This window comes from Octodon degus, unplaced genomic scaffold, assembly GCF_000260255.1.
Source record: "Octodon degus isolate 3935 unplaced genomic scaffold, OctDeg1.0 scaffold00007, whole genome shotgun sequence".
NCBI classification, from domain to species: domain Eukaryota; kingdom Metazoa; phylum Chordata; class Mammalia; order Rodentia; family Octodontidae; genus Octodon; species Octodon degus.
This window is the reverse complement of record NW_004524583.1, coordinates 21460524-21475066: the sequence shown is the minus strand read 5'-3', so window position 1 is coordinate 21475066 and position 14543 is coordinate 21460524. Positions and strand designations below refer to the sequence as shown.

Below are 14543 nucleotides of genomic sequence, written 5' to 3'. Positions count from 1 at the left end.
TTTTGTGGCAGAACTGGGGATTGAACTCAGGCCCTTGCGTTTACCAGGCAAGCACTTATCCTACTGAGCGATCTCCCTGGCCCTGATTGCAACTTTTATAAAGCTCAAAAATATTTTTCAAGTCATTTGTAATATAGTTAATGAATTTTTGATGTGTTGTAGGGAAATTTAAAAATGTAGATTTTCACTTTTAAAAACAAGGGGGTGTTGCAAAACATCACATTTTAATGATACACTAAGAGCCAGTGGTGTTTCTATACAGATAACCCTATTTTTTAATTTAATATCTAAAAAGATGCTTCAGATTTCATAAATTAAAAAATATGACCTATTGTAGGACATTCAGAATGTAGTTCTTCTACAATATTTTACTATTAATAAAATGATAGTATTTTTCAGTGTTTTTTGCTTTTGATTAATTTGCCTGGTCATATTCAGAGGCCCTAGGTTTCCAAAGATTATTTGATTCGAGCTTAGATTATGAAGATCTGAAAATACCTTAGGTAGTTTACACATGGATCTCCGGCACCACCACTACAGTCACAACACCCACCCCACACACCTGTTTGGTCAAGATTACCATAGCTTTTGTGGCATCTTTTCTTTCTTTCTTTCTGTGTTTAGGACAGGGTCTACAGGGTCTCACTACGTAGATCAGACCAGTAGTGCTGTGTTCAGCCTCTCAAGCGCTAGGATTAAAGGCGCACGCCACCACATCCAATCTCAGTCACTGTCTCAGCGAGCCCTGGGGGCATGGCTGGCACAGCATGCCGGGCAGCTGTGCTCTGCCTAAGCAGGCGCTTTAGTCTGCTGAGCTGTCAGGCCAGCCCTCTGTGGCCTCTTTTTAAAATCTACTCTATGCTTCTAGTCTTACTTTTGGTACAGGGTCTCACAGCACAGCTCGGACTCATTGTGATCCACCTGTTTTCAGCCTCACCAGCGCTGGAATTACAGGGGTGTACAACCATGCCCCATCTCAGTAGTCAGCTCAGCACACCCAGGGATGGGCCTGGCGTGGCAGGTGGTACTGGGGATCAAACCCCAATAACTCTGCTTGAGTAAGGAGGTGCTTAGTCTGCTGAGCTATCTCACCAGCCCTCTTGATGCTTCTAGGAAGACAGATTCAGTTCCTATTTAAGTAAAGCCAAATAACTTGCATCAGCACCAGGACTGCCATAACATTTCTAAGCTCTATACTAAATATGAATATAAGCTAGAACCCATCTTCTTCAAGATTCTAGCATGGTTAGCCAGTCATGCCTGGAGTTGAGCTTATTTTCTTGCTTCTTTTCCACTTGACAGTTCTTTCAATATGCCAGCTTAAATGCTTAAATTTTACAGATCTTGTTTTTATTTCTTTTGCCCTTTGTTTCTACCAAGTTTTGTAGATTTTACTACTTGTTGGGCCATCTTTCTTTCCACTTCTACCACTTACATTGCCTCAGTCCCTCAATTACTATCTTGTATTCAAATTCTACCATTATGTACAGTATATATTGCGGTCAGGTTAATATTTAAACTTCCATTTGTTCTCAAGTCCCACGTTGTATATTTAGGTTCAGTTCCTCACTTGGGCATCCATGGCCCTCGATAGTAATAACCCTAAACTTTCTTTCAAATTTGTCTTACCAATCTTCTACATGTGCTTTATTTTGCAGATAAACTGTACTATCTACTATTTCTCACACTCAACCTCCTTTTTTACCTCTTCTGTTTCTCATTCTCTTCTTTCTGCTGGAATACTCTTGTAATCCATGTCTACTTACTGAAATTCTAATGTCTAGTGTTTTTCTGAGAAGGCCTTCTTGATTTCCCAACTAGACATTATCTGCTAGTCTTTCTTTAAACTATTCTTACTGGTCTTGAGTACTTGCTCTGAGTTATACTTTGTCTTCTGCATGTTTAACTTCTTTAAGAAAGGTAGTATGTGTAATCATTCCTCTTTCTACTCTTTTTCTATCTAGGTCCTGAGTACTGGATATTTTTGTATTTGTTTTGAACTGGATTAACTAATGACAATAAGAAATCAAGATGCCATTTGTTAAATAGTCACCTAAGTGTAGGTTGTTTGTTTTTTTTTTTTTTTTTAGTTAAGAGATTTGAAATGGGAGTTATTAGACTTGACGTAACACTTTCTACCCCTAGCACTAGGCATTGAACCCAGGACCTCAGTGTGTGCTAGGCAGGTACACTACCCAGCACCTATACACTGCTATGTTCCCAGCCCCTGTGTCTGTAACTTTGATAAGTCATTCTTTTTGCTTTTTTCTTTAATACTAACAAAGCAGCTTACTTTATGATTTAAGAAGAAATCAGATTATATAAAAATGCCATTTGCCATTAAAACAACATTGCTATTTTAAAATCTACATATATCATTGCTTGAGATAAACTGAGCTAATCACATCTGGTAAAAGGCAGAAGAAATTTGCTAGTTATTTTTAGGTTCATCCTTGTACACAAATGGATGTAGGTCAAACTCATACCATTTCCTTGTAGTTTGACCAACCTCACTATTTTAAAATCATAAATTATTTTCCTCTGCCAACCCAGAGAGGGAATCGCTGCATTCTTAGAAACACTATTACTGCGTAGAGTATGCGACCTCTTAGATGGATGTGTTGGAGTAGATGAAAGGAATTTGAATTACTGTGTTCATGCTAAGATTTCATCGAATAGTGTATGGTGCTGGGTACTTTGCTACCCTTACTGCAACAAAGTTACATATTTAGTTATGTTTTTAAGCTATATTTCTTGCTTTCATTAGGCCCTGTGAAAAAGGGTAAAGAACAAAACACACAACGAAGTTTTTTTCTCAGAATGAAGTGTACCCTAACTAGCCGGGGGCGAACTATGAACATAAAGTCTGCAACATGGAAGGTAACACTCATTTATGGTGATGCACCTAGTTTACAGATAAATTTATACATCTAAACCAGTGACAGACCTATGGCATGCATGCCCCAGTGTACTATTTGTATCATTGAAAAGTTGATACATCTTGGTATCATCTGAAAGTTTGTCATCACTGCTCTAGACATTGGTAATATTAAGAATGCTTTAGAATTGTGAGCAGAAAATGTGTACAGTTCTTTTCTCATTTGCAAATTTAATGTTTGCATTTATAGCTGATTTGTGTGTACTCTTGCAAATCCATAGTGGTTTGCCATTTTGAGGCACAAACTTAGATGTGTGTGAGTGGTGAAATTAGTGTACCAGGCTAACTTAATCAATGGGTTTGCTACCTTACAGGGCTTGGATCCTTACAGTTTTAACTTTTTATTCATCACTGTATGATTTCTTTGCTCAGTGTTAGAACAATAATCAGAGTAAGGTATAACTAGCTGCAATCGCCACATGAAAAAGCAGCCCACACTTATACAAGGAGGAAAAGTGTTTAAAGAGTAATCTAAGAGTAGTCTCATGGGGAAAACATCATTGATTTTCAAAAGTGTAGTTAATTCACTAATGACAGTAAATTTATCAACACTTACTTGGCGTGTCAGATAAAACTACGTAGGTCTGCTTTGTTTTGGTAATATAACGTTAAGAAATAACTGCTATTTACTTGTTTATACACAGGTACTTCACTGCACAGGCCATATTCACGTATATGATACCAACAGTAATCAGCCTCAGTGTGGATATAAGAAACCACCCATGACATGCTTGGTGCTGATTTGTGAACCTATTCCTCATCCATCCAATATTGAGATTCCTCTAGATAGCAAGACTTTTCTCAGTAGACACAGCCTGGATATGAAATTTTCTTATTGTGATGAAAGGTAAGTTATAAAATATAATTTAGAATTCTTAATCTAACTGTAGTAAAGATTCAGTAGTACATTGTTTTTACTAAACAGAACAGAAAAAAAGTTAAAGTAACTTTTTAAGTTAGGTGTATTTATTCAGTGTTTACTATATATTATGAACACTTTACATGGTGCTGTACAAAGTGAGATGAGGTTTTTCTTTAGATTTTTACTTATGTAAAGTAAAAATCATTGCTGCTTATAGACTAGATATCATAGGTTTTGTTTTTTGTATCTTCATGTTAACATTTTTTCACGAAGCACCCTCAACTCTATCCATAATTTTCTTTTCTTTTTTTTTTTTTTTTTTTTTTTTTGCGGAACTCTGGGGATTGAACTAAGGTCCTTGAGCTTGCCAGGCAAGCAAGCGCTTATTCTACTGAGCCATCTCCCCGGCCTCTCTACCCATAATTTCTATACCACTTCCCAAATTCATTTTTGTAACAATTTCTCTGTAATTGCTAAATTGATTCTTTTGTCAGGTTAGTTGGCTCTTCTGTGTCCTACACTAAAAACTTGTTTATGGAACTACACCACTGTTCTTGTAATGTCTGTCTTTATTAATATGCCACTGTTGACATCTTCATAAACTATACTCGGTTGGTCTCTAAATCTTACAGATTCATTGTTTGTATTGATCTGTTTGACCCGTTAACTCCTTTCTACCCTTGTACTCCTGCTGTGGTTAGGTTAGCCTGAACTGTTACCATAGTTCAGCTGCGTTTCTATCAGATGCAAACTCTTTTACTATTTCATTGAGCGCCCAAAGGCAGACTTCTTTATGATTAGATCAGATGTTGAAAATCATTGTATACACCAAACTTTCATTATAAAAATAAGAGATGGGATAAAGTGGTTTTTTCATTGGTATGTGCTGGTGATATATCATAATTACATTCATCTTAGGGAATTGGTATATGTGCATTTAACCTTTTTTAACCTACCCCAGGAAGGAATTTTTATGCATCAAAGGATGTATATTTTAAAGGGTTAAAAGAAAAACAGACCTACACAATAAATACTGAGCTTTCTGTTATGATTGATACGGATGTTTACCATCTAACCTTGCCCAGTTCACCAAGTTAATCAAGAGGAGAGACCATCAATTCTAAGGTGGCACCCAGTATCCTATAGCCAGACATCTCCATATGTGTGCTATTTTAATGTTCAGTGCATTTGCAGATACTTGTCTGTGTGGTGTTTTTATTTTTTCCACTTTTAACATGTTAACCTTTGAGGAACATCTGTTCCTTTCTGTAGCTTTGCTTGTTCCATCAGGATTAAACTGTACTATTCCTTGTACATACTATGTTGTAGTATTCTACTGTTATATTGCTTGTTCCTTATTTACTAGAAGGCTATATAAAGTGGTTAAAGGTATAGATTCTGCAGACTACTAAAATTCTGTATCTGCTACTTATATCCAAATAATCTTTGACACATGAATTCTTTTACTTGTATATCAGTTTATCTTAAAAATACCTACCTTTATGCCTTGACTGAGGACAGTTATTATAAGAACTTAGCTGTAAATCCTTAGCCTTTGAACAAAGAAATGTGACAGAACACTGACTTTGAAATACATAATCTTATTTTCCAGTCTTTGCTTATAGCTCTGGTACTTAACTGTTGTAAAACTCACACTCCTAGCTGTAAAATAAGGATGATACTTCCAAAGCTGTTGTGAGAACTGAAGGAGTTTGTTAAATACTTAGTACCTGTGGGGAATTGTGGCGAGGAATTCATCACAGATACTAACCTCACCACTGCTCTGCTGTCAACTGTAAGAAAATGAAGAGAGGGCCGGCCAAATAGCTCAGTGGATTAAGGGCCAGCGGTTCAATCCCTGGGTCTGCCATGCCGGCCCCACCCCTGGGGCGCCCTGAGACATCAATTGAGACTGGGTGTGGTGGTGCACACTGTAATCCAGCTTTTGGGAGGCTGTAAACAGGTGGGTACTACGAGTCCGATCTAGTAGTGAGACCCTGAACACCCTGTAGAGCCTTCCCTAAAATTGAGAAAGAAAGAAAAAATGAAGGGAGAAAAATGAAAATCTACTTCATGGTATAATGTGAATATATGATAGGAAAGAGATAACCTATTCTGTTTTAAGGAATTATTTTATGAAAACTTGCGCTTTTGTTTTTAAAACAAAGTATAGGGGTAGGCTATAAGGAAGGAAAAGTGATAGAGCAAAGATGGGAAGGGTAATGGCATCCCCCTTCTGGTTGTCAGGCACTTAGCACGGTGGTCATGACTAGAGCTCTCTGAAGAACTTTCTACATCTTTTACCCCTGAGAATGAAGATATGGGAAAAATTTTGTTCAGTTTTAAGAAAAATCTACCATATCAAATTTCTAACATTCAAAATATCCCACAGAAGGGCCAGCCAGACAACTCAGGATTAAAGTGCCTGATTAGGCAGATATAGGGACCGGGGTTCCCCCAGCATGCCGTGCCATGCCCCCCCCCCCCCCGGGGTGTTCTTGCTGAGACAGCAATTGAGACTGGGCGCGGTGGTGTGTGCCTCTAATCCCAGCATTTGGGAGGCTGAAAACAGAAAGATCACAAGTCTGATCTGTGTAGTGCAATATTGTTGAGACCCTGTAGACCCTGTGCTAAATACATAAAAGAAAATCAAAGTTAAATTTACATTGCTTTCTCCAGTATAAATAAACCTGACCTTCTAAGAAAGCTGTCTATTGCTTCCATTTTGACTTCAGAGTCCCTTGACCTTCCTGAAATTGAGAAACACTGATTGAGAGCTGATTAAATCTTCTAAGAAAATGTACATTACCCTCATTAATCTGATCTTCCTGCCTACCCTTTCAGTGTCATCTTTCTCTCTACTTGTCCCCACTACTCATACAGGCTTTTTATTACCTGCACCATAGTAAGCAGTGTGTCTTGTCTTTGTTTATACTGCCTTCTCTTTGGCTCTCTTCTATATTAAACTTTTATTTCCTATAACATGTCCTCATTTTACCAGTCTTTTTCATGGATAGGAGTAGAAGAGCAACTAAAAATATTTGCTAAGGATGTAATTCAGTGGTAGAGCATGTGCCGGGCATGTATGCTGTTCTAGATTTGAACCCCAGAAACAATTCACACCCACACAGCCACAAACACATGTAGTTATTTAAAAAGAATGTTTTTCTTTGTAATGCTGCCACCTAGTGTTGATATGTTTTGGGATATACCCTTGTCAAGAATTGAGGGGTTTCGTTTTTAGTAAATTAGATTTTTATTTACATATTTTGGAATAAACCACGATGGCATATTTAGCCTTAAAGTGTATCAACACAAGCAATATTACTTTTATGCCTTGTTAGTAACAAGATTATCCTGTTTATATCCTTTCAGTAATTAGGTATTTGGTTTATTAGACACAGCACAATGTGTAACTTCTACTTACACCTTACTGAGAAAGTCCTTTGAAATCTAATGGCTGAGAAATGAAAAAAACTTAACACATATGTTGTCACCAGAAAGACTTTAATTTATTTGTGTGTGTGTGTGTGTGTGTGTGTGTGTGTGTGGTCAGCTCAGCCCACCAGGGGGCGGGGCTGGCTGGCATGTGGTGCTGGGGGATTGAACCATGGTCCCTGTGCTTTGCCAAGCTTGTTCTAAGTAGGTGCTTTAGACCACTGAGCCAACTTACCAGCCCCGTACCAGAAAGACTTTAGAACAAAATATTTAAACAAAATATTTCTGTTTAGCATGGCACTAAAAAGACACTTCCTCTTCCTCATGACATGGGTTGTCTTTCTCATGAAATGTTCCATATTGTAAGAGTAAGATTTAGTCTCTGTCCTAAGGGAACTACCAAAAATCCAGGCTGACAAGTGAATTAGTTTTCAGCCCACTTTCAATTTTGTATGATTGTTTCATCTAAGATGTCCATGATTTTACATAAGAGTTCAGAAACTTCAACAAAAGTGCATCTTGTAAGGCTATCAGAAGAGCTATTCCGTTGCTTTCATTTTAGTGTACTGTTTGATTGATGATACTGAAATTTTGTAAGTAGATACTGGTTCATGGTTCCTTGAAGTGAGGGCCTAAAATAGTTTTATAAAGAATTTGGTTTTATGGGAAATAATGGTAAGGACTTGATCTTAATTTTAAAATTAACATAAGCGCCTTCCCTTTACTTCTATCATTTAATTTTTACAGTACTTCATACCTATTTATACTCTGCCTTATTTATTATAACAGTATATACTATGAAATGTGATAAAAATTTAGTAATAACTTTGGATGAAGGGGAAAGATAAAATTGCAGGGTCAAAATAGATTTACAGAAATGCATGGTATTAACTATACGGTTATTAAAGATGAGATGAAATTTATTTTGAGCAAAGGAAGACAATTTTTGAAAATTTATTTGTCTATTACATTAATGTGTATCAGCTACTGTGGAAAAGCAAAATTTTACTTCATCTGTTATTTTTTTAAAACTTTTTTTTTTTAATTATTTCACTAACAGAATTACTGAATTGATGGGATATGAGCCAGAAGAGCTTCTGGGCCGGTCCATTTACGAATATTACCATGCTTTGGACTCTGATCATCTGACCAAAACTCATCATGACAGTAAGTATAGGAGGAAATCATACAGTTATTTGACTATATAGTTATGTAACTCTTACAATCTACTATTCATTTGTACATTTAACTTTCTGGCTAAAATTTCTGAGTCTTCTAGACTAAATATACCAATAGACTTCTTCATAAGAGATCTTGATCATTCCATCTTTGTTTTGTATTTATTAAAACAAATATCAGTATAAGCAGAATCACTTAATAATATATAAAATTCCCCTACAGGAGGCATTTTAAGTTCAAAGACTTCTAAAATTAAGTACTATACAGTATTTAATCACATCATATTCAGAATCCATACCTAAGTACTCAGATCAGTGTATGATACATAGAAGGCATCAGAAAATTGCTCAGTGAATGTAAAGGAATCAGCATTATGTACATGCCCACCCTTGACATAAGATACAGTTCTGAAGTTTTCTCAAATGAATGTTAAGATCTCAAGCCAAGTTAAATTTTGGAATTCCTCATTTGCCTGTCTAATCTGTACCAAACATGACTTTCAAATGTGATGGACAATACTTGAATGTCACTGAAGTAGTATAATTAGCCTTCATTTGCAGCGTTAGCTTGAGTGTGTAGTACAGTCCTTAATTCTAATAACAGCATAATTTTTATTTATTCATTACTTTATCCCAAATTGATAATTGATTTAGGTTACCCAAATTGCTGAAAGATTGCAGTGTGGTTTTACTTTATATTGCTGTTAACAACAACATTTTAGGTGTTTTGATTTGCTGGAAATTATAAAAGAATTTAGTAAATGATGATAACTATTTTCTTGAGTGTGCTTGTGGCATCAAGCATTAATCATTCTATAGTGTGTGACATTTTCCTGTAAGTCAGTAAAGGAATCTTAGTTATTACTGTCTCTCATTCCTGACCTTCACTTTATTTCAAGTGAGGACTGGGAGGGAAAAGATTTGGGAGGTTTATTTTCAGCTATGCTAACACTTTTAAGTTGAATAATTACAACTGATTCTATTAAATATTTTTCCACTTTTCAAAATAGTGATCTTTTAGCCTGTTCATTTGATTGAAAATTTAGTTATTTTCTGATTCTTTCTCATTTTCATTCTTAGTGTTTACTAAAGGACAGGTCACCACAGGACAGTACAGGATGCTTGCCAAAAGAGGTGGATATGTCTGGGTTGAAACTCAAGCAACTGTCATTTATAACACCAAGAACTCTCAACCACAGTGCATTGTGTGTGTAAATTATGTTGTGAGGTAAGCTTGGGAAGTAAAAATTTTGGGAGCAAGTACAGTAGTAACTCTTTAGAGATACTCTTTTAAGAAGAGAGGACATTATAGACTTTTTTTTCTACAGAATTACGATTTTTTTAACACTATGATTTAGGTTTCCAAGTCAGCTATTCCATAGTAATTCCTTTAAAAACTATCAGTAGCTGTCCATCTACATAGTTTCACTCCTACTTTTAAAAAGACCTTGAAAAAATACCTGCTCTACAGATTAGTTTGCTTTACTAATACAGCCATAGGCATTTATTGTTTTGAGGCAGTAGGTTATCTTTGTAAGGAAAACATTAGCCTTGGAATAGTTAATATGTCATAATTCTGTCACTTCTTAACTCCATGACTATGGGAAAATCTAATTTCATCTGTTGGTGACATTATAATCTCAACAAATTGTGATTAAATGAAAAATCTGAGCGATTACTTGTAAATGAAAGTAAATGAGAGACACAAGCTTTTGTTATAGTCATCAACTCTTAGTCATTGATTTGAGGCTGTTATAGACACCTTAATCTTTCATTTACTCTGTTTCCATAGGCGCCAGCACCACTCAGTGTATCTTCCACATACTACCGCATTCTAGCTCATCTGTCAGGCTGAGCTTTCCTAGTATGGACAGCTCAGTTCATTTTGCTTAGAATTTGTTTCATAGTTTCCTTTATTATACAGAGGATAATTCTTGCCTACTTGAAGAGCATCATTTCTTGCCATCATACTGTACTCCCTTGCTCATACACTTTGCTTCCCTTCAGAATCTGTGGTCACTCCTCTTAAGACTTTGGTCATTTGTTTTTATTTCTGCGACTTCTGGCATCATTGTTAGAAAGTTCTTTTCTTTTATCCAATCCTAGTCTGTCGAACAGATTGCTACTGAGGCCAAGTTTCTGCTTATGTGCCTTTCCATGATTATTTAAATCTTTGCATCCTCAGTTCAAGTCACATAGTGAACACTTCAGTTGTTCAAGTAATTACATTGAATTTGCATGAGGCTGGAGCTGTTCTTGTTGTGCCTTGTCTTATAAGTGGTATCACTAAATCATTTTCATACAGGAAAGAAAATATGGTGTCCCTTTTAGAAAAGGTATGGTCATTTTACCTACATATCTGTATATTACACAACCATCTTTAGACCATGTCTCATATACGGGTACCCAGAGTTCTGTGCAGATGTCATTATGTGGGTCAGCACAAAAGTTCTGAAGATCTGTTTCTCTTGTATACTTGATTATAAACTGTTTGCCACCACTGTTCTTTCCAAAAGGTATCAAGTTTTAAAGTGGAATTAGCCAATTGCTGTGAATTTTATTAGGTCTTTACCCTTGGTTTTATTTAATTTAAAAATACTAAGCATGACAGACTATGTGTGAGAAATAATGGCACCTCACAGAATATTCAAATGTTCTTTTCATAAAGCAGAACTTGAGATAATGTGTAAAGAGCTCGATTAAGAATTACGATTTTTTTTTTTTTTTGACAGTGGTATTATTCAGCACGACTTGATTTTCTCCCTTCAACAAACAGAATGTGTCCTCAAGCCAGTCGAATCTTCAGATATGAAAATAACTCAGCTGTTCACCAAAGTTGAATCAGAAGATACAAGTAGTCTCTTTGATAAGCTTAAAAAGGAACCTGATGCTTTAACTTTGCTGGCCCCAGCTGCTGGAGACACTATTATATCTTTAGACTTTAGCAGCAATGGTGGGTTTTTCTTTTATTAATGTTCTAAATTGTTTTGTTGCAAGCCCCATTTCAGCTGAACCTCACTCTGAGTTTTGTTTGGAAGTATTTGCTTAAACATTTTTTGCCCCTATAATTTCTTAGCATTCCTGTTTCTATTCATACAGTTAGGAATCTTGCTTCAAAGTATCCTTAATGTATTTTTTTCCTGAAGTTGATTTTCCTCAGCTACCACGCAAATTTTATATCCCACAATTTAGTAGGATGATACAGGTGTAACTGCATTAGAGGATAAATAAGCAGTCATACTATAATATCAGTGAAAATGAAAACTAAAACTTGGCTTGATTTTAAAGTATAAAAAGGTTGGAATTGCAGATCTTTTCTGCCATTTAGATTAAAAGAACATGTAAGTAACCGATTGAGAAAAATAACAGGATTATTATATCATAGTATCTATAAACTTTATGGTTAAGGAAAAGTTGGTAGCATCTTTTTGCTTGAGTGAATTAGATAGAACTTTTTAATAAGGATTAAATTTCTGTATATGTTAAAATTCTCATGTTCTTTAGATTGACTGATCTTTTCCCTGCAGACACAGAAACTGATGACCAACAACTTGAGGAAGTTCCACTGTATAATGACGTAATGTTCCCCTCATCCAGTGAAAAATTACAGAATATAAGTTTGGCAATGTCTCCATTACCTGCTTCTGAATCTCCAAAGCCACTTCGGAGTGGTACTGACCCTGCACTCAATCAAGAAGTTGCATTAAAATTGGAACCAAATCCAGAGTCACTGGAACTGTCTTTTACTATGCCCCAGATTCAAGATCAGCCAGCCAGTCCTTCTGATGGAAGCACTAGACAAAGTTCACCTGAGGTAGGTGTTATAACATAAGAAAAGGACAACTTACTGGGCATTGTGGCACTCAGCTATAATGCTAGCATCCTAGAAGGTTAAGGCAGGGGGATTAGAACTTCAAGCCATGCCTGGGCAACTTAACCAAGACTCTGTCTCAAAATAAATTTAAAAGTGGCCAGGGATATTAGTTTAGAGATAGGGTCCTGGATTCAATCCCTAGTACTTCAATGAAAAGAACGGATGAACAGACAGACAACCTTCAGATTTTAACATTCAGAATATATTTGTAAATTTAATCCAAACTTTAATTTGGACTGTGTGTCAGTGTGTACTAATTTTATAACATTTGGCAGGGATGGCATTGAGACAGGGTCTCACTTTGTAATTCAAGATGTATTGAACTCACTGTGTAGCCCATACTGGCCTCAGACTTGCTATGATCCACCTGCCTCCGCCTCCTGAGTGCTGAGATTACACGCATGCACCACCAAGCCCAGTGTATAATACTTTAATTACTGTAAAAGCTAATAACCTAACAGAATTTAGTACAACTTAGTCCCAAAAACAGGAACATGGGAAGGGACTATCCTAAAAAGACCTAAAACTAAATCTTAAATTGTTTTTCTACATACTTATGTTAGTAAGACAAAGACTTAAATTATGACATCCATAAAAAAACACTTCTTTGCCTACTCAGGATAGCTCTAGCCTGTATCTATTACTTCTTTGAAGTGAAGAATTGTCTAGTGGCAAAAACTTACTATTAGCAAAGTTTTAATAGGAAGATACCTTAAGAATTCTTCACTCAATTTAGTCCAACTTCATCATGGTTTAGAGATACTGAGTAAGTGTACCATGAAAATATGTCTTACACAGAATAATAAATTTTTGTAGATTGGTCTTAATACTGTCCAACAGTCAATAGTGGGGCATCCCTATAATCCCAAATTTAAGAGGCTGAGGCACAGGGCCGAGAAGAAAGCTCAGCAACATAAGTGCCTGCCTGGCAAACAAGGTCAAGTTTGATCCCTGGTACATCCCCTCCCAAAAAAAAAAAAAAGAGGCTGAAGCAGGAGGATCATGAGTTTGAGGACAGTGCTGGCTACATAGTGAGACCTTCTCAAAAAAACAGCTGGTCCAGCCCTAGTAGAAGCACATATAGCTATATTTCTAAATCTAGAAGGTTTAATTTCAGAGCTCTGTACCACTAAACCTGCTCCAGAGCAGGGCAACTTGTCTGAACATTATAACTTTTAATAAAACAGGACACAAGTCTTCATGAGTGGTAAATAGTCTTACATGTACTTAGTTACTTAAACTGGCAAGCTGAGAGTATATATTAGCTATAACCTTCCGGAAAACACATTCTTTGTTTTAGTTAGTTTGCCTGGGACAAAAATGTTTTACTTTGTCTTTAACAAAAGTAAATCTAACAGAAAAAAATGTTAATGTGAGGGCAGTAACATTTTCTGCTTAAAATACATAGCTATAGTTTTTTGTTTGGAATTCTTGCCCAGAACTCCTAAAATACTAGTATAACCGGGCTGGGGAGACAACTCAGGGGCATAAATAACCTGCCTGACAAACGCAAGGTCCCAAATTCAATCCCTGGCCCCACATGCCAATGCTGTACCAGCCCCATAACAGGACATGGTAGCACTCACCTGTAATCCCAGCACTGGGGGAGCTAAGACAGGAGGATCACTATTGAGTCCAACTGCATAGCAAGACACAGTATCATAAAATAAAATAAATTTGTTTTTAAATTTGAAAAAATACACTTATATCCACCAGGGTATGTAAAGGTGAAAGGATTCAAGTCTCTGTCGTCATCCTCTAGAGTAGCTGTGAGATTATTAGGTCGATCATAGTAAGTATCCCTTCATCATGCACAGGTAGATGCCAATGAGTATGTCATCTAGTTAATTAGCCAATTAGATTCCCATTGTGGGACTTGAATTATTATATAAGTTGTATCCTTAATAAGCAGGTAAATGGGGGCTTGCCAAATAGCTCAGCTGTTCAAAGTGCCTCTTGGAAAAATGCAGTCAGGCACAGGGGACTGCGGTTTGATCCCCAGCCCCACAAGATGTGCCATACACGCCTTTAAGGCAGCCACAACTAGGAAAAAAAAAAAAGAGCCTTGTCCAATAAGCAGGTAAATGTTGTCTTTTAATATTAACTGTATAAATGGCGTTATATACAGTAAAAAGTATACATATTGACAAAATTAACTGCCAGTCTAAGCTCAAAAATAAAAAGTATTGGTTGGTCATGGTGGTATATGCCAATAATCCCAACACTTGGGAGGCTGATGCAGGAGGACTGATG

General features: G+C 36.4%; 1 protein-coding gene across 2 annotated transcripts in view; it reads left to right on the top strand.

The window, feature by feature from the left end:
- Positions 1–14543, top strand: part of Hif1a (hypoxia inducible factor 1 alpha subunit) — a 49649-nt gene that overhangs the window by 28318 nt on the left and 6788 nt on the right. For both annotated transcript variants that reach the window (XM_004624804.2, XM_023703009.1), the window contains exons 5-10: positions 2768–2880; positions 3583–3785; positions 8299–8405; positions 9497–9644; positions 11149–11369; positions 11944–12230. In XM_004624804.2, coding sequence (XP_004624861.1) covers positions 2768–2880; positions 3583–3785; positions 8299–8405; positions 9497–9644; positions 11149–11369; positions 11944–12230 — 1079 coding nt within the window. The remainder of the gene's footprint in view (positions 1–2767; positions 2881–3582; positions 3786–8298; positions 8406–9496; positions 9645–11148; positions 11370–11943; positions 12231–14543) is intronic.